At 39.1% G+C, this 22,220-nt stretch overlaps 1 protein-coding gene across 1 annotated transcript in view; it reads right to left on the bottom strand.

Annotated features, from left to right (window-relative positions):
• The window catches only part of LOC135477525 (receptor-type tyrosine-protein phosphatase N2-like), a 186,994-nt gene that overhangs the window by 58,500 nt on the left and 106,274 nt on the right, over positions 1-22,220 (bottom strand). The window contains exon 11 of the mRNA XM_064757665.1: positions 2,615-2,682. Within this exon, the coding sequence (XP_064613735.1) occupies positions 2,615-2,682 (68 nt within the window). The remainder of the gene's footprint in view (positions 1-2,614; positions 2,683-22,220) is intronic.

The raw sequence follows: 22,220 nt of genomic DNA on the forward strand, positions 1-22,220 counted from the left end.
TTTGGAAAATGTACGTTTAAGAACCAAAGGTAATAATTTACAATCTTTATTTGCTTCTACTAATGGACTTTTCAGGTAAAATTTTAGATCATTTAAATACTGTCCTTGTCTGATGAGTGTGTTAATCTAAGTGACAGACTATAGCACGCGTGCCTCTACGTGACTACTCTGGTTAGAGAGTATAAATTTGTAATGGCCGTTTCCAAGCCGTTGCTCTACCCTGATAACGTTGGCGTTTCATCACATATTTCAAGCATTAAATAAATGATGCGCTGAAGGAGGATGCGTGCTGGGGACAGTTAGCCAGCTCCATTGATCTGGTCTGTGTGGCAAACATGAGCCAACAGCAACAGCTTATAAGGGATTGTCTTCGTTCTAAAGTATCCGACCGATTGAAACAGCCACTCTCTAGCTACCCCCTTCCAATCCCGACCATAAATTGTTAAGTCCCATCTACAATGTAATAATTTACTTGTTGCCTGTACGTCGATAAGAGCATGCACAGACGTTTTCTTTTTTCTTCAATCTGATTTGATATATGACCGATGTTTTCTCTCTTTCTAGTTATGTGTCGTGCAAACATGAGCACAAATATTGTATTATTCATGCCTTAAATAATGTGCCATTTTTCAAAATCATCCACATTTTTCGTGGTTGTAAAATACAGTTAAGATATGAGGAACACCTTTTTGAGGAGCCGATACAAAAGAACATTCAACAATCATCTCAATGCAGTGTGATGTCATAAAATATTGCTGAGCTATGCACAGTGCAGGTCAAATGTTCAGACTGAGATACTTCTGCATTACAATTGGATGGACTCTTCAACCGGTACTTCCCTTGTGGACAAAATAAATATCTTTTCCGATTCGGATTGCAGCTCTGGCTCCTTTTTGGATTGTTTAAATTGAATACGTAGTCCAGCATTCAGGGCTCACGGCAAACTGGCAGAGAATAAAGAATAGGCAAACACTTGAGTTTCCAAGGCTCTTATTTTATTGATCCCAATGCCTCTCCGTTTCCCCCCATTTGTAACGGACTGTCATTTGCAATCGGATAAAGGTTAATGGTATTGTGGGAAGGGCATGCGCCGAGTGGCACAGGTTTGCATGTTCCATTTGGGAGCACGTCAAACCTACACCCTTTCTCAATCCTCTTTTTAAGCTGAGCACATTTAAGAAAATGTGCCAAGCCTGACGAAGTCAATAAATTATTTGCTTTCCCATTGCACACTATCCTGAATTAACTGTGAAAAGCCTCAAACTTTCATATACATGTATCAGTGTCAGAGTTCTGGACATACCCAGCAAATTTTATTGGGGGTGGGCCTGTGGCATTGGTGTAAAGTATTGCAAATGAAAATATGTGTGTGTCAGTGAGGAGTGGGGGAGGGGTCAGAGTGCTGAGGAAGTCATTTTTAAAACCAGTTTTAAAGAAAAGGGAGAAACATTAACCCTCATCATTCAGTGCAGATTTCAAAAGTACATAGTTACACACTAAATAAAAATTAAGCTAATTAGAAGTACAAAAAAAAAAGGATGTATCCTAAATTCCTTAAAGTCAAGAAGCCTTGCAGTACACTCGGTCTTGTAATGGTCCATGTTAGGAGGCTGTCTCCGCAGCAGTGGACTATACACCACAGGGCTAGCTACTGGGCAAGACATTGATTTTTGGCCCTCTCTCCATGCATCCTAGTACCCAGTGAGCTCGTAGGTATGGTAAATTTTCAGCCGTGGGCAACTTCCATTACAGCTTGGACAGGGCACAAATAGGGCTTTATTAATTCAACAAAACACATCAGAAACTCAAAGGCTTGAATGCCACAAGGGACAGAGGTTTATAATACCTCCCCACATCCTCATGAGCTCCGCAGGGATTGCACATCAGTCTTCACCAAGTACAACCGATGGGCAGAAAACAAAATGGTTGATCACTCGTGTTTGCGGCGGCCTAAAACACATCCCCATCTACGACTTATTTATTTATTTATTTGATTGGTGTTTTACGCCGTACTCAAGATTATCTCACTTATACCACGGCAGCCAGCATTATGGTGGGAGGAAACTGGGCAGAGCCCTGGGGAAAACCATGACCATCTGCGGGTTGCTGGTAGACCTTCCCACTTCCGCCCCATCTATAAAGCATGCTTTTAAGACATTCACAGTTGCAATGGTAACCCTTTCACAGATTGCCCAAGAGATTTAATTTTTGTGTTATTGATATATACTATTTCGGCAATGTCTCTTGTTGCAAATGAAAAATCAGTGCACATACAAAACATCCTGTTTAGAATGAATCACTCAGACGGCTCAAACCGTTCTATCGACCTGTAGAATTTGATGAGTCAAACAAAAATAAAACATACAATATTCTGCATTCATACTATTTTGTCTTTTTTTCATTCACATCAATGTGAACGAGGCATTACAGATGTTTGTATGTATGCTTGGGGTTTTATGTTTCACTTAACAGTTTTCCAGTCATACGATGATGACAGTGCAAATGCAATCATTAAAGGACATAAAATGCTGTACCACATGTCCAATTAAGTTACAGAGAAACCAGTTGCCACTGCTAGTCTGGATATCACTAAATCATAACATTAATGACTTACCTGACTGCCTATACCAGCACTGACGATGTTCAGACCCGTCAACCTGGCAATGTCACCTTTCTTGCTGCCTAAAAACAAAAAAAGGAACTTAATAACATTAATACGTCACACAGCACAAGTTCATGTCAGGAGACAAATCACAATTTTGCCACGGATCACCGGAAAGCAGATTCACTCCTGACTAAAACCGAGTTGATTAAGTACAAACCATAATGTCAATTCAATCAGAACAATTTTTTGCTCTAAACTGATTTTTCAGAAACAGCGCATTGTTCAAGAAGAGAACATGTGTATATATAGTCCAATAGCTGAAAGTTTTAGTGATACAATTTGGAATATAATAAGTAAAATATCTTTCCATGTCATTCCCTAATTTTCACAATTTATTTTTTCACTACATGCATTTTCCTCCATGTAATTCATCTTAATAATATAAAAATAAATGTACTTCCATCCATTAAAAATCTTACATTAATTTCTTTTTTTTTTCTTCTAAAAGCCACTGCTTTACATTGAATGAAAAAGTAAATGTTCAGGCAAATGGAATGCATCACTCAGCAAAATTGCATTATACATTTCCTCCGCACAAGAGCAATTAGGAAATTAAGCCATCGGTAGATATTACTGGCCTGTTGGTTTCATGTTTGCTCACAGACTAAAGTAACAATGAACACACGGTAACATTTCTGTCGATTTAACTTAAAGCCACATTTACAGTAGGACAAAGATAGCAATTAGATGCAGAGATCATACTGCAGTACAATGACAGGGTTGTTCTGGTGAATTAGCCTAATTGCTGTTTACAAATCAGCTCATTATTGTTTGCTGCAGGCGCACGCTGTCTTATGCAAACCGAACAAGTTCCATGTGCCAAAATACAAAACAAAAAAAAACAAAAAAAACACTTGAACTCATAAAGCCACAAAATATGTCAGAGAATATCCAGAGACTTCCTCAGAGAGATCGTCAGCAGGTAATCTAACTGTGGCCCTGACGAGAAGTCTAATAAACACTAGGACCAAACACAGGTGACATACATGTATAGATGCTGCCACATTGATTTGACTCTCCAACTGCCACTAAGAATCTTGACTCCTTGCCACACTGTATCACTACATTCAAGTCAAAACTTCCTATTAGAAATTATTTAATTCCTTTAAAAGCCATTGCAAGCCTTTAATCAAGCTGTTGAAGTCTGATCTTCTCCTGTATCTTCATCATTTCTCTCTTTCTTAAATGTTTTTAAACGATTTCTTAATGCATACTAATTAATCAAGAAAAAAACATTTCCTGCCTCAATACATAACAAAAGCACAAGTACATGAAAGACTGACCAGTGTTTTACATCTGAAAATAACACTTGCTTTCTTGTCTAGCTCTTTAAAAAAAAAACCAGTCGAGGTCATTTAAGATCGGATTTAGCCGTTAGCTGTAGGTCGGCTTTCACTTACATGTATTTGTAATGTTTTGGTAAATTGGTAAATTCCTTTCTGTAGCCCAGAATTAAAACAATTGTTCTGTTGTTTTTTTTTGTTAATTTTAAAAACCTGAGTAACATCCCCATAGGTTACATGGACTACGTGTAATTATACAATATATAGTCCGTAAAACTCTTCAGACGATAAAGTTGTTGAGTCAACTCTTTGAAAAATGAAATATAGGACATGCACAATGCCATGTGGCTTAATGGCATGAGACCAATTTGATTGTGAGAATGCGAATTATGAAGAAGACTTCGGTCATACATGTATATCAATTCCACTTTTGGAATTCAATGAGTCACTATGAGAAATCAAACCAAGTGAATGCGGCTTAAAATGTAATTAGGAAACATACCATTCAAATTCTTTACAGGTATACTACCGAAAAAAAAAAAAACAGGTTTTCAGAGATTTCCATCTGAAGTGATGGCGAGTAGGTATAAGTTATGAATTAGGATGGGCAAAACTGTTCCATTCAGCATAGATGCAGTAGACGCCTGTATGATATGATAAGTGAGGAAGCTATCACATGGTCGCCATAATAAAGGACTGTATTGATTCTGGGCAAACAAATATGTTAGCTAACCTAATTCCCAATGGCTTACAGCCAACCAGGATGCTAATTAAGATCAATCAGTTCCCACTAAGCTCTCATTCAGCCCAAAATAACATATCTCACATGCTGAATAGCCAGGCCATGCCAGGTCAGAAAACATATTACAAGATCAAGATAGTCAAGGATGTACATGAGACGAAGAGAGCTTTGGAAAAAACATTGGTTATCACAGCAGTGTGGCATTAAAGGTCATGGAGGGTAGAAAGAATGTAGTTTTGCAGGTCTCTGAAGGCAGAGAAAGTGTAGTTTTGAAGGCCACAGATGGCAGAAAAGTGTGATTTTGAAGGTCACGGAAGGCAGAAAAGTGTAGTTTTGAAGGTCATGTAAGGCAGAAAAAGTGTAATTCTGAAGGTCATGGAACTCAGAAAAAGTGCAGTTTTGAAGGTCATAGAAGGCAGAAAAACTGTAGTTTCGAATGTCAAGGATAACAGAAAGAGTGTAGTTTTGAAAGCCACAGATGGCAGAAAAAGTGAAGTTTTGAAGGTCACAGGTGGCAGAAGTGTTTAGCTTTGAGGGTCATAGATGGCAGAAAAGTGTAGTTTTGAAGGCCTACATCACAGACTGTCATGGAAGGTATGCTGTATATAGATGGTTAGAAATGAACCGCAGCACACTGTCGTCAAAAGTTTACTGATTAATGAAGGCTGACTACTGCAGGTTGTGAACATCTGAAACATTCACCACAATCAGATCGCTTCAAACATGTCAAATGTCAATCACAGTTACGCCATCTCCAACATCAATAATAACTTACATGTAACTTATCAATGTAAACAACTTTAAAACTACATGCAGGTATACCCAACATTGTTAAATACTGCACTCTTACAGGGCTATACAAAGACATCATAAATATTGAACCGATTTATATCACACTTAAAATTCCTTCTCACATACATTTTTAGACAGATGCAATCCTTTTGTCTAAACAATTGTCGACATAACTCCATTCCATACATGTAATTTATTTTTTACTTTTTTAATAATACATGAATTTGTTCAATCCTTTCAGTTGACCTTTTGGTCGTCATTTGTAAGTCTCACATATATTTGTATGCCTCTATATTTAATGGTCATTTGGCTGACAAAAATAAAGAGCCATATAAAAAAAAAAATTGATATAGCTTCATGAAATATCGTCAGCTGCAGCTAAAAATTTCCTGTAGATAAAAAACTGACTGATATATAAAGCGCATTACAACGTATCTCATTTATCTTTCAATGAAAACAGATTGTGCCCATCCATTCTGATCCCATTATCTGCAAACAAAGCAGAGGCCATCTCAGAATAAAGCCAAACACCTTGTTGCCATGGCAACAAATATTGATAACAGAAAGCCACAAAGGGTTAAATTGCGTTTGAGTATTATAGGCCTGCATATGCAGGCGCTGTTGACCTGCGTGTCAGGCATGCATGCAATCTGCTCCGCGAATCCCTATTTACAATGAGTGAAATATCATCACATGTACCCTATCTATTGAACGGGGTGACATCGAGAGAGAGCAATTTGCATGCGGTCGACCCTGACACCTGAATACAGATTTTACTCTCTCTAGCCAGTCTCAGTACTTCTCATTGGGGGTTGAGAACCAATGAGATTCTGACAGTTTGGGAGGGAGGGGTTTTGCGGGGGAGGTGGGATGAAAAGGGGAGGTGATGGTCATGAATGGTTAATTCTTTTTAGAGCATGAACATAAATCAACCAATGCAATCCCATTAAAATTCCCATATTGGCATAAGGCGAATTAAGGGGCAGGGAACAAGTGCTTGGGGGACATGCGGGCCTTAATGTGTAAACATAACTGCACCGCAGTATCTATCATGAGACATTAATGTAAATTAGATATTTGAAAACCGTTGTACTAAAACAAGAATTCATTGTAAAGAATTTTTCTAAGTGGAATGTTAAAAATGAAATGGTGGATGTTCGTGCGATACTCTGCAATTTGTACCTAGACGATGTACCAAGGCATCCTAGAAAAACCGTCATATTGATTTTCTTTCACAGATGCATTTAGACATAAATTATTGTCAGTACCATGAATAATGTGGAAAAAAAAAATGATTTGCTTTCTTGGATATAAAATTCAGCCAATTTTTACTTGCTATATTTATGAAGGATTCTCTTCATGGTGCAAACCATCCTTTTATTTTCATTTTAATTAAAGCAACAAATGAATTCAAAAGTTATTGCATAATTAAACACCTCAGTGGAACAAACCAGCTTTTTGTTACCTGGACCAAAATTACTGAAATATACCCAAACCAAATATCAAATACCAGCACATTACACGCAATGATTTGACAGATAATTAAATTTAAACATATCCTGAATTATCTCCCTGCCAGACAGTTATACAGTACAAATTTACTCAGAGCAGACTGAAATAGGACTGTCACCATCATCACTTCCCATCCTCACCTGCCCATTGCTGAGGTGGAAAGTTCTGGCTGATATAAATGTGAACGCTTAGCAAAATGCCACATCTCAGCACAGAATGCTGGCTGGGTGTTCAACGATGAATTCTTTATGAGACATAATGCATGGGAATCACAAGAGCGGAGGAGCCTGCAGAGCTTTTTGTGATCACTGACCTGGAGCATCCATTACAGCCGAAAACAGGCATACAAAAGTCTGGTTTCGAAGCTGCTTAATTTGAAATGATTATAATAATAAAAAAAAAATCTTGTTTGTGATATATACCCTTCTTCATCTAAGACTACCTCAAAGTTAAAACACGAGGGTTAAATACAGCAAGGTTTGCTAAAGCTAATTGTAAATCTATATATTAGTCAACAAATTCAGACATGAGAAGGGTATTAAAAAGGAATATATGGGGAAATACTCAAAATACATAATGCCAATGTATACGCCCAAATTCAGTTCTTACAAATATCCTGAAAATGGATTTCAATCCCATCATAGGGCTAGGTATTGATTAACCCAGTATAAGAGGCAAATATCAGATTGAGAGTTTAAAGGGATTACACTGTTAACATACCATGTATCCCATTGAAGTGCACTGTCCGTGCAGCACCTCTGTCGCTTCAGGACAGAATATCTGCATGTCTTCACCAGAACTGCAACGCTGGTGATCAACACTCAGCCAAGGTCTTGTACAGTATTGACCGCATAACTATTAAAGCTCCTGCCTTGAGGCGAGAAAGGTCGTTAGCTAGTGACAGAGTGCAGCTGCTGTTTGTCTAAAGGTGCAGGTGAGCCTGGTATATAATTAGCGGGTTGCCAGTACCTGCACTTCTAATAACCAGCTGGTTATACAATCTGCTGTATGCACCTGTCAGTCACACATGCATAATCAACTTACTAATCTAAAGCAGGTATACACAAGCATATTGGCTACAGAGCCTTGAGCGAAATTACATTAATTAACCCCGCTTTAATATCTGCAGTTTTAAATACCTAAGGTATAAAAAAAAAAAGGATATGAATTTGCATGTTCCTAAAAAGGTTTAGCAACCTCTGAGAAGCTCCTATCAGCGTAATCAGAGCGGTGTTAATTCTTGTCAAAACATGGCAAATTAAAACATTCTTTGTGTATACTATGACAGTTTTATAATTATACCTGGTCTTATAACTATACCAGGTTTATAATTATAACTGGCAAGACGAGATGTTCAGCCTACCTTCAGCATGGAAGACGGCTGCATGTATTCAGAGGAAAATTTTAACTGAAGCATAAATAGCACAATCTACAGAACTATCACGTTTAAATTACATCAAGCTCTTCAACCAACTGGGAATTATATGCAATACCTTAGATGGCGATCTCCTTGCTGGGAAAATCATAGACATCGTGCTTCGATGACAGGAGGCGCTCCGGAGCTATAAGATCAAAAATTCCAGATTCAATCCTCGCAAGGCTGAGGTGAAACTAGCAGGAAGAAGCTCCTTCCTCCAAAGCTGCAGGAGCACAATGCGAATTGGAAAATGCCAAATGTGCCCTGGCGATTCCCTCCATACACCAATCAAACCTCTGCCGCACTGCAGGTTGCAATCTGTGAATAATCATGTGAATGTGTGTCCCAGGTGGACGCCGGGGCGAATGCGCCCATGGTGCAGGGTAATAGACGCGAACAAACCAGCAGAGCTGTTGTTCACAGTACCCAGGGGTTATGGGTATAAGACGTGAAGCGCTGGCGTTGATCAGGTGCCTCAGATGGTCCCACACTGCCTGTACTGGATTTCTCATAGTGTCTTCCTTGTGCACAGGCCATACAGTGCAAGAAAAAAGTATAATAAGAAGAGCCTGGTGCCTTAAAAAAAAAAAAAAAGAAAGAAAAAAACAAAGCTGAAGATTCCCCTGTCATCAGTAGAGAAGCCAGAATTAGATTTAGCTAAGAGACACCCCCGTTGTCATAGGCACTGATGAAGTTGTCAACAAAGCTTGCTGCTCAGTCTCCACCCGCCGAAGCCTGGCTCGCGTCTCTCCCATACTAGTGCGTAGCTCTGTTCCGTCTTGGAAAAACGCCTATTTGATGCATTAGGAGAGTCCACATGGAGACAGATCTTGAGGGGTGGTCAGGTTGGAGTGGAGTGACCACTGCGCAGAAGCCAGAAGCCTGCTCGCCTCCCGCCCGCTCGCCTGCCTGCCCGCTGGCCCGTCCGACTGCCTTGAAGCCCACTTGAGGAGTGTGTTAATGGGTGGATTCTAGGACCAGCAGGCCGGCCATCCATTCAGGGCTTGTCAGTATAATTAATCCGTGCCTTGGGTTTGAAGACCAGCCGATAACCAGCCATAGAGGTAATCAATACAGAACAGAGCCGGCCAGCCGGGTATAGGCTGGGTTGGGTGCTGCGTACTAGACATCTGCATCCACCTACCCCGAGACAGAGACGATGTAGCATGCCCAACGATATATTAACCCACAATCCTCCCCTTTGCGACACCCTCGCATCAGTCGCAGCAGCAGTGCATCTGACCTGATGCAGCTGCATTCTGCAACATCGCAAACAATGCAAGCATCCATGCAGTCAGGCTGCCTGTGTGTTTTATCTGATTTTAATCTCGGCTATTGATTTGCTGGCATTTTATTACATATCTGAGCGTGAGGGGAAGACTTTATACAAGCTTGTAATTTGGAACTTCAATAATACACATAAGCGCGTTTCTCCTTAATTTTTTTAACTTGCATAATTTTTTCAAGATGCATAAGAAACAGAAAATTTCAGGTGCTTGTGTAATAATAATGTTCTTCATCATGACTAACAAAATGAAACTTTGCTGCATTACAAAATGTTCTTTTCGATGTTACATTACCTGGTTCCAAAAGTAAAGTGCATCAGTGTCAATTATCACCCGAAAACACACTGAAGTGAAGTGCAATGAGATACGGTGTGAGGCTAATAAGTTAACTGCATTAATAACTGTATTAACTGCAGGTATACATCACTAACACCTGCTGTTCAGCTGCTGAAACCTACAGCTTTCTAATGGCTTGCATCTTGTCGGAGACGATTGGCATGCACACCTTATTACTGTGTTATTGTATGTGAGCTGTCAGAGACAAGCTCAAAGGAGAGTTAATTCGAGATGGGTAACCGTAGCAACCAGGTGAGCTCAGGTACAAAGTATAATTACGAGGTAATAATAAACCCAGGGGTTTAATCAAGACAAAAGCGGCCCAAAATTTTTCATCATGCTAAGTCGCACCAAGACAAATTAAACTCCTATGGGGGGCGGGGGGGGGGGGATGGGGGAGGGGTTAAGGCTGATTGAAATGAGCAGAGAGGGTGAGATGATATCACTTAATTATAGACTTCAATATGAAGGAGGCTGTCCATGGACTGGTGTTTATACAGTCAGGTTTTGCTGGGTATAGTAAATGGCTGAAAGTCTGGCACCTATATCTATAAATTAGAATACATGTACTTGTTGATGATGAAAACAATCACCAATCCATTGTGAGTTCTTGCTAGTACGGTATAGGCATGGGGGCTTTCCAGACATTACATGAACATCTACAAGAATTTGATAAGTATCTGTAATTCTACTAATTTTGGGACACCTAGTCTGGTCTTTTAATTGCCAATATACATTGGCTACATTGGTTAGTCCATCTAATGAACACCACATAGCTTAACATTTGCCCTAAAAGAATTTTGTTAGAAAGGAAAGATTCATTGTTAGAACATGACAGGGAGCTACAAGCTGGATGCATCCACACCAATTCCCCTCCCTGTTTGCAGTGGTCAGCGAAGTTGCATCTGTTCTTGTCACTGTTCTACAAACTGCACTGTGGATGAAGGTTCAATATCTAAGCATTCACAAGGAGGCCATACTTCTCTACTATCCATATATTCCACACAAAAGTCAGCGATTGCCATCTCTGACTTTTATATGCATGATTTTGATTCATAGCAAAGGCCTAAAAACAATCTTGTTTCTAATTTTCCATAATGCTGAAGGCAATGTTAATAATTTATCAGCATTTTCAATAAAAGGCTTCAAACTTCCAGCTGAATTGAAATATTTTCTATGACCAATGCAACCTGCTATAATGCCGTTGTCAAAATGTTTTAATGATCAACTCATTAGCTATTTACATGTAGCACTGGGTGACCTTTCATATTACAATTGTATTTCTACCATGAACTCTGCCGTCATGTTGAGAATCCTGGGGTTTGTGAACCCAATTAATTCCAAAGAAACTTCCACAGCCTATTTTAATATGCACTGCATGCAAAAGTGCAGCTTTTGGGTATAGGATGCATGAAGAATAAAACGTAATCTTAACATTACCTCTGGATTGCTGGAGTAATTGTGAGACAAACTCTGAATTGCCAATTACATCATACCCTCAAAGCTCCGGCAACAGCAAATTCACGTTCCATCACATTGAAAACTAAACAATGTTCAAAAATTCTGGCACAAAGAGCCATTAATTAGAGACAAAAGCGTAATGATCATAAGATGTACTACATGTAAGTGGAAAGAATTTAGTCTTGTGGGGAAGTATAGGTCTCTGATAATAGCAAACGGAACATCTATTACAGACAAAGCAGGAACCAGTTTTAATGCTGACTGCCTAGTTTTTCTAACGTTCAGCAGCACACACGTGAACTGATTGACACGTAACAACTAGCTGTCATGACTGTGTGGAACACAAAAGTAGTTGGGCCGGCACTGCTTTTAAGGCCAGAACTGAACTAATGCACAAAGGTAATACAAACCTATCAGCCAACATTCATTAAATGTCTGTATTAAATAAGAAAGCAAACAATTTCGCATGTAATTTGAATGACCCATCGTCACGGTTCCACATGTACGAGTTTTTACACTGAAAGTGGCTTATTAACCTTGTATATTAATAACTTTACTGTATACATGTATGTCAGCTATCACAAGCCAATTCTACACTGAATAGTCTTTTAAAATAAAAAACTGACCATGTTGGCCATATATTGTAAAAATTAAACATATATACATATACACCTTTAGGAGCAATTTATTAATAATCTGGTTTATATTTTGGCATGGAAATTGTTTAACAATGATTTTTCTTAAATTCTCAAGATATGGGCCTGATATGGGAATATGCTGGTGTAAGTTTCAGGCTATTTTCAAATCATATACTTAATTAAGCTGATCATCTTTGGCAGGAAGTCTTGTACTCGAGAATATTTCTCTTATACGACGACAACCAGCATTATGGTGGTAGGAAACCGGGCAGAGCCAGGGGGAATCAGCAGGTTGCCGCAAGACCTTCCCACATACATTCGGAGAGGAAGGCAGCATGAGCTGGACTTGAACTCACAGCGACTGCATTGGTGAGAGGCTCCTGGGTCATTACGCTGCCCTAGCGCGCTAACCAAGTGAGCCACGGAGGCCTCCCAGAAAGTTTTAAGCAAGTCTGCAGTATTCCATTTGCTCTGCTTTTTTCAACAATTTGGGTATGCCTTTTCCCTTAAAAGTAGGTTTCACATTTACAAAGAAAACTGCTCTGTATTTGGATCAAGAAACCTCTACATGCATTATAGGATATGTACTATCTAACAGTGCCAATATGGGACACGATTCGAGCCCAAAAAATCAAAAGAAATAGAAAATGGAAAATTGCTTCAGGATTACTTCTTTAATTTTTTGGCAATTCATTATCACAAAATCCTGAAGAAAAAGTATTGTCAAAAAATCTGGCATTTTAATACTGAAATTTGTACATAAATACCAGAAAACATATAAGGTCATATATTTTTTTTCAACAAAAAAACCCAAAAATATATGGGACTTTTTATCTCATTCTCAGGAATAATGGAAAATACAGAAGATATTCACTAGTACAACACATATTTGGAGGCCTGCCACATGTGTCATCAATCGTCAGTATTCATGAATACACACAACATATCCATGGTACATTTATTTGACTGCGTGGTGTTTCATGCCGTAATCAAGACTATTTCACTTATACAATGGCGGCCAGCACTCATAATGGTGGGAGAAAAACCAGCAGAGCCACAACCACTGGCAGGTTACTGATAGACCACCATGGCACATATGCTGACAATAAAAATAGCCACATATAACACAGTGTAATCAGAGAGTTTTCAATATATTTTCAAAGTTATGCTCCCTATATGTATGTCTTATGGAGCTCTAAAACATATCAAACCATACCAGATTGTCAACGGTAACACCTGACAAACAATGGCAGCTCTTGATCCCTGTATGGGGACGTACAACGTATATCAGGGGCAGCTATCAGGGTGAACGAATTGAAAGGAAACGCTGTAATTATTAAAGCGATACAGCTAACGATGTCATCAGATGTTTTATCTTCTGTGTGCAGGTTATTAGCTGGGCCATTATCAACGGGGCAAGTGTATGCTTCAGTGCTGTTGGCTAATTGTTTCCTTGGAGTATGTCCTGTCCTCCCCTCCCCTCCCTTCCCTTTCCGTCCCCTCCCCCTTCAAGAGAGCCAATCTGTACCGCACTACGCCACTAGGACATCGACATGTGAACTAGCTAGCACCCTCATTAAGACCTGGCCAGGACCTACTGTTACCATAGTGACAAAGTTCCAGTGGCCAGGTTATTGGCCATTCCACTGATTCCTCAGAAATCCAAGTCCTGTTAACAGGCTACAAGCAGCTGCTCTGACACGGGCCCCAGGTTTCAAAGTCACTCCACATATACACGGATCATTATAAAACCTCAATGTCTCGAAATGCAAACTGTGGACCAGATATCAAAATCACAGATATCATATACTATCAGAATTCGGCTTCCATCTAGGGGTCTGTTGGATGTCATGGCAACTATCACTGGCTAGATTGTTTCTTTTCTAGAAAAATCGTCACCAGTATGATATTTGGAGCTAATTTTACCTGACCCGACATTTACTGCAGGTGACAGCCTGAAGCTACTGCGCGTGCAGGGTCACGATCATTTTCGCGGTCAGGTTCTGTACTAGACTACAAAAACAGGAGGGGGCAGAAGGCAACTGATTAAGAATCTTAGCGTATTAATTATATACAGCATATTTACTATATACATGTATATATGTTTAAAAATAAAACTGACCTCCACATATATAGCTATAACCGCTTATCAATAACATATGCAGTTTTGTAAATTCAAAATCATCTTTTGTAAGTAACGATTGCTTGTATTCATTTAAATGAACAGATGCTGTTTGTAGATAGGTACATCCCTTACTTACATCCCGTCAAACTCCCCAAAACTTAGTGTAAATCTTCAACCTTTTCGACCCCTTGTAAAAGCACTTTTTTCAGTGGAATTTATGTATACAATTACCATGAAAATCCCATCTTAACCGATTTTTTGTGGGCTACTAAAGATGCAAGCTTCCACATAAATGTGTAGTTTATTTCTCAATACCCCATAGTTCTCTCCTGATGTTTCAATATACTGGTCGCAGTAATGGTTGAAATTTATTTATTTATTTGATTGGTGTTTTACGCCGCACTCAAGAACATTTCACTTATACAACGGCGGCCAGCATTATGGTGGGAGAAAACCGGGGGAAACCCATGACCATCCACAGCTTGCTGGCAGAGCTTCCTACTTACGGCCGGAGAGGAAACCAGCATGAGCTGGACTTGAACTCACAGCGACCACATTGGTGAGAGACTCCTGGGTCATTCCGCTGTGCTAGCATGCTAACGAACTGAGCCACACAGGCCCCATGGTTGAAAAATTAAGGCAATCTTGATTAAGTCATCCATTTCACATTTTAAATATTATCTACCTGGTCTATTTGATTTACTCGCAGTACAGGTGCAGTAATATGTACATATGCCATCAGTGACAACCTACTCGGACAATTCCACCTAGGACTGTCCCAAACCAGAAATTGTATTTGCTTTTACCCATCATGAAATATGGTATACCGCTTTCAACTGAAAACAATTTGATGCAGGCATTTACATTTATCTATAGCAGACTGTTACAACCACTGATCACCAAGTTCAGTTCTCCAGAAGTAGATCGGAGATTGTTACAACCACTGATCACCAAGTGTATTGCTCTAGAAGTAGATCGGAGATTGTTACAACCACTGATCACCAAGTGCACTGCTCCGATCTACTTCTGGAGACTGCTACAACCATTGATCACCAAGTGTATTGCTCTAAAAGTAGATCGGAGATTGTTACAACCACTGATCACCAAGTGCACTGCTCCGATCTACTTCTGGAGACAGTTACAACCATTGATCCCCAAGTGTATTGCTCTAGAAGTAGATCGGAGATTGTTACAACCACTGATCACCAAGTGCACAGCTCCGATCTACTTCTGGAGACTGTTACAACCACTAATAACCAAGTGCACTGCTCCGATCTACTTCTGGGGACTGTTACAACCACTGATCACCAAGTGTATTGGTCTAGAAGTAGATCGGAGATTGTTACAACCACTGATCACCAAGTGCACTGCCCCTATCTGCTTCTGGAGATTGTTACAACCACTGATCACCAAGTGTATTGCTCTAGAAGTAGATCAGAGATTGTTACAACCACTGATCACCAAGTGCACTGCTCCGATCTACTTCTGGAGACTGTTACAACCACTGATCACCAAGTGTATTGCTCTAGAAGTAGATCGGAGATTGTTACAGCCACTGATCACCAAGTGTATTGCTCTTGAAGTAGATCGGAGACTGTTACAACCACTGATCACCAAGTGTATTGCTCCAGAAGTAGATTGGAGATTGTTACAACCACTGATCACCAAGTGCACTGCTCTAGAAGTAGATCAGATCTTATAATGTGTCCAGGAATCAGTCTAATATATAAGCTATATATCTATAGCTATCCAATAATTTAACTTAAACATGACAATTAATGTGCAACAAAGCATCAAATTCTGCCCTTCAGGGACAGAAAAAAAAAACATTGCTGAGGAAGTGAGGCCATTGACTGCTGAAGCAATGAATTTAATTACTAAAATTAGTTACAGCCATGGTAAATGGAATTTTTTTAAAGACTAAATTAAAAAAAATTCACAAAAAACAAACAAAAAATGTTAAAGTTCTATAGGAAACACTAGACACCAGACAAATGGTGACAATTGTTATCAAAAGAAAATATAAACAATGATACCATTCTTTCAATTATCAAGTGTGATGTTATTACATGGCAAATTAGTACTAATACCCATGTGTAATGCAAATGCTAAGGTTGAGTCAGGTTAGACAAACAGAGTTACCTACCCTTGGTAGCTCTCTCTTTAATGCAATGTTCAAAGACAAAGACAGATGATGAAAAACATGGGTAATCATGCTATTATCAAGGAAGCCACTGAATGAAACTGTTTTCAGCAAAATTCAAAAATGAATTATTACATTATTACAGTATACACACTCAAAATACAGCTTGCCATTAATAATTAAATACAAAACTGATGACGGTCACTTTTATTGCCGGAGAACATATCCACTCACCCCCGATGGACTTATCTTTGACAATGTGCTGAATATGTGAATTTTTCTAATGGAAAAGATGATATGTGCGTTTATGTATGTTGTGGCCAGGACAACTATCCAAATACATGCACAACACCTAAAGAAACTCCTGTGAACTTAACTCACACCGAAGAACGGCCCGGGAAGTTCACACCGACGATCAGTGCAGAAGGCCCACAGGCGAGGATGACAGCTTTAAAGCTGGTCTATATAATCCGTGGAGGATTTACTAGGAACCAGAGGACAGGTTAAGTGGGAAGAAAACCTTACCCCGCAGCCATAATTAACTACCTCCATTCATTAATTATCGGGAACATCAAAGAAAGGAAAAAGATCTGAAACGGTTGATTTTCAGTTGGAAGGAGGAGGGAAGGAGGGGTTGAAAAATCATCTTCAATTCAACAAGGTGCTACTATGTCTTCTGTTGTAAATCATAACCAGTAGGTTCATCCTGACAGGTCTAACAGAATAATTAATTAACTCCAGCCTCTTGAAAATCTGTCACAGTATTTCAGCACAATTATAAACAATTATAATTTCAAGTGTTAATACATAAACAGCTTATGCATGTAGGTAACCACCTCTCTTGGACACTCTCATAATTATTTATTCACTTATGCGACTGTTTAATGCCATACTCAAGAATTTTTCATTTAAATGACGTTGTAAAACTTTTGTGTGATTTATGTGTAAACCTTTGTGGGATAATAACATCACACTGAACAGACATAACTTTTAACAATGATAAATTAATTGAGAATCAAACTCATGACTTAGGGTTTCTTGCCCCAACATTGCAACCCAGCACAACATTGACTGCTAAAAGCTTGGTTGCTTGCTTGGTTAAAGCAGCGTTCAGGAACTACTGCAACATTTAAACGCTTGATCAAAATAAGATTTTTCTGAGGTATTTTCTAGCTTGGTGCAAGGTCTTAAAATAGGTTTTACTGTGAGAAGAAGAAATAAACAATTACCAAAACAATATTGAACTTTCTCTCATCCGGATGTCATCTGCTAAAAGGTCAGTTACAAACCTTGTTGCAATAATGATATTTTGGTCCTTGGTATGAATTTTGTCTACCTTAAACTAAATATTACAGCAAGGAAATCGTAGAAGATGTAATAGTTTGATATATAGGATTCCATCTCCTACACCGAGGAGCATCAGGTTCATGTCTGTTAATGGTGTTACTGATGCATCTGGATTCTTCAACTCATATTTCTTTATTCCTATATTCCAACACTGTTTTAAAACACTTATATTTCAAATGTTTAGGACAGATATTAGTATTGTTGAAAGCAAAGAATTACATTTCTCTCCCAGTGTTTCAGGAACAGTGAAGATATGAAGACATTGTCCATTACATGGACTAACCATGTGAAAAAATGGAACTAAACTTTCCTGCTACAATTATATGTATATGTGTAAGAAGAGCAGACATGGTGTCCCAAAAATTAGAAAAAATAGTGTTGTCAGAGGCATGCCCAACCCTTTATGGGTAGAGGAAACCATATAGAACCAGTAGGAGACAAGGCAAAACCCAGAGGAAACTTATGTAGAATCAGAAAAAGAGGAGGCAAAACCCAGAGGAAACTATGTAGAATCAGAAAAAAAGAAGGCAAAACCCAGAGGAAACCATGTAGAACCAGTAGGAGACAAGGCAAAACCCAGAGGAAACTATGTAGAATCAGAAAAAGAGGAGGCAAAACCCAGAGGAAACCATGTAGAATCAGAAGGAGAGAAGGCAAAACCCAGAGGAAACCATGTAGAACCAGTAGGAGACAAGGCAAAACCCAGAGGAAACTATGTAGAATCAGAAAAAGAGGAGGCAAAACCCAGAGGAAACCATGTAGAATCAGAAGGAGAGAAGGCAAAACCCAGAGGAAACCATGTAGAATCAGGAGGAGAGAAGGTAAAACCCAGAGGACACCATGTAGAATCAGAAGGAGAGAAGGCAAAACCCAGAGGAAACCATGTAGAACCTGTAGGACGCAAGGCAAAACCCAGAGGAAACCATGTAGAAACAGAAGCAGGTAAGGCAGAGCCCACATGAAAACATATTGAACCAGAAAGACACAAGGCAGAGACCAGAAGAAACTCTGTAGAAGCAAAACAGCAAAGGGAAGAACCCACAGAAAACCATGTAGGACCACATGGAAAAAAAGCGAAAAAAAAAGGAAGGTTCTACACTGCAGGAAGCAATGTAAAACCAGGGGGACACAAGGCAGAACCTGGAAGAAACATTGTAGCACCAGAAGAACAAAATGCAAAGCCGCAGGAAACAATGCCAAACCAGGACACAAGGCAGAGCCTGCAGGAAACCAGCAGATAATCATCTGACAAACCTGATAAAGCTGGAGCTGATGTAGCGAGACATGCGTATAAGCCTGCTGCCACTCGGCTCTTGACTGATAGAGGCTGTATGATATGGTTAAGTCAAACAGACAAAGCCCTTTCAGTAAACTTTCGCTAAGAAAGTCATGCACTCAACATTGCCCTGGCTATACATTGTACCTCTAAACAGGTAGCACTCTGTGATATGCATATCAACTAACTACTTGTTACCATCGCCTTAATTGCCATGAGGGATATGTAGCATATGAAAGCTACAATAAAACCAAGCACAAGGTAAATTTTACGCACTCTATTTGTGAAAGCTTCACAGCAAACCTTGCCACTACATCCTTCCTGCGTGCCTTCCTGTGTCAGCAATCCAAGAAGTGCCATAGAGCACACCTTGCGTTTCCTGTTACCTCATTAGATTCCCCGAAAACACCTGCTAACAACCTTATTCCCTCAGGTAACAGGGTGCAAAATCATGTGCCTCAACCTTTAATTATCTCTTATTGTCAATGGCATGGTTCATATCCCACCGTCTGGACATCCGGTGCTTTCTCTGAAGGGTTCAACAATGTACCCTTGTCACAATGTCCAATGCTTACAACAACTTGTCAGTCTAAAATATATGGTCATAAACTTTTATCTAATAACCATATGAACAGTTCAACTCTGCCATAGAAAGGTATCATAAATTACAGAGTAAACACTTGATATTCCGTTATAACATATGAGTGAAACTTTACGCTTCATCATACAGCCAACTGAAAATTATGCGCCAAAAACGCTTTTTTTTTTCAAAATCTCACATGAGCCATGCTGACAGTATTTAGTCACGTCACCTTTTTCTGCTGATGTACACCCAAAGGAAAAAATCTTTGTGAATATTATTTCAGTATTTATCTTTTACGGGTTAAAAGAGTTATTACAACATTCAGTGTTGTGATTAGAGTTGTAAAAACTTCCTGTGACATCTGATAGAATGCTCCATAAAGTCCTCCTTAGAATTCATATGTCTGAACAGCTTTAACTCTTGTCACAAAAATGTAAAAACACAAATGAAGTTGTATTTATGCATAGTTTTGAGTGGTATACTAAGTGATGCTTCAATTTTTAGATGTCTTTTCCTTTAAGAAAAAATATACAGCTTGCATGTAAATGCCATATGGGTTCAATACAATAAACATTGAGCAATTTGAATTCTTCAACAGATTTCTTCAACGACAGGGGAGTTTCCAGATGGAACTCTTTTGTCCTCAAAGGTTAAAAAAAGTCCTATTGTGTCATGTCACTTGGAAGAAATGTTAGACAGACTTTGTTGACATTAATTTACCAATTACCTGTCTGACCCTGTCCCAGAGACACAAATGACCCCTCTTTCCTTTTGGAACTTCTGAGGTTCACAAACATTCAACTTTAGAACTCTCACCATCATACATCAAGTCTAAATTACTTTTCATTAAACTTTGTCTCAGACATCTATGTTATAGTAAATGTGACCCAAAATATTTTGTGACAGGTCACATGTGATGCCGTTAGACTTTTTCTACCTTTACTGATAAAAAGAGTTCAAACTTTAAACTGCCCTATTTGTGACGCGATATCTGTACCAATGTTGAAAATACTCAAACACTAAATGCATAATTTGATTATTCGTAACAGCAGTACAGCCCATTTTTATTTGACTTGAAAACAGAAAAAAAAACTTGATTTTATAGTCTATAAACAATTTAAGAATATCGTTTGAGGCAAAAAAAAATTAAGTCTTTACTTTCAAACATTAAACAATACTGTAAAGCTCTGAAATAGGCAAGACAAATACTTTATTTATTTATTTATTTCATTGACGTTTTACGCCATACTCAAGAATATTTCACTGATACGACGGCGGCCAGCATTATGGTGGGAGGAAACCACGCAGTGCCTGGGGGAATCCCACGACCATCTGTAGGTTGCTGGCAGACCTTCCCACTTACCGTTGGAGAGGTAGAAAAATACTTTAGGCTTAGAGGAAGAAAACCTTGCTGACAATGAAAGACTATCTTAGACACATCGTCAATGGGAAGTCACTGATATGAGAACAGGTCTTACTTAAGTGGCCAGAGAGTTTCCATAGCAACACATCACATTGCAGGTAATTTTGACAATCTTGTTTCCGTGGAGAAACTCATGGAAAGAAAGGTCAGAGTTATTTTAGCGCTGGACGGAAGTAGCCCTGGGAAGCCTATGTCAGTGTAAATTTGCTAACATGCTAAGAAACAATGCCATTAGCACTGTTTACAGAACATTTTTCACATTGAACGATGAAGCCTGTGTGTCAAATAATTTTTCCTTCCATTGACATAGCTTAATTATGATGATGAGAATTAAAGAACAGTAAAGTACAAATGTGCACGAGGGATGCAGCTTATCAGCCATGTGGGCTGTGCATGTTATACGTTACTAGCTTTCCAAGTACTTTGAAGAACCAATTTTGCCAAAATTCAAGAGCGTTGGCCGTCAAAAATGTCTTTTTGGAAATTCAGTATATATATGTATGAGCTGGCATATACCAACATTCCTGTATAACAAACCTCAATGGACGCACCTGCATATACTGTCCAAGTACAAAATTTTTTAAACTGCTTTCTGATACTGAACCACATGCTCATTTTCTAGTCAAACTACATGTATTTCCAAATGACATACACAGAAACTCTTGTTTTTCACAACTCAGCAATCCACAATTTAAGACTGACCAAGAACATTTGCCACAGACACAGATTTTCCAGACTTTTTAAAGGTCATGAATTTCACACATTTGATTTCAGAACTTTGTAAAAAGCCTGATCTACATAGTATATAGCAGTGATAGATTAGCATTACTGCTGAAGCTGTAACCTTGATATTCAGCGTCTTCGTTTGTCTCTTTAAGATCACTCAGACTGACCACCCAACCTTATAGCGGACATCACAATGACCAGAGCAGCTTAAAGCTCTGATGATATCAAGTTTTTACCAGCTACAAGTGGCTCCTGATAACAAAGCATCTCGGGCGGATTACTCGTGTGAAGGAGAAAGAGTCCGCAAAACTAATCTCCTACACAGATATCGCTAAGATATTGGTGTTCAGGGTAATTTCCCGTCTGCGCAGGAGATTGCCGGCCTTAAAAACCTAGCTCCACCGAAAACAAGCAGGTGATACAAACCCGCTGCGGAGACATATCCCCCAACCGAACCACTCGGCC

The sequence above is a fragment of the Liolophura sinensis genome, chromosome 11 (genome assembly GCF_032854445.1).
Source record: "Liolophura sinensis isolate JHLJ2023 chromosome 11, CUHK_Ljap_v2, whole genome shotgun sequence".
In the NCBI taxonomy this organism is placed as follows: domain Eukaryota; kingdom Metazoa; phylum Mollusca; class Polyplacophora; order Chitonida; family Chitonidae; genus Liolophura; species Liolophura sinensis.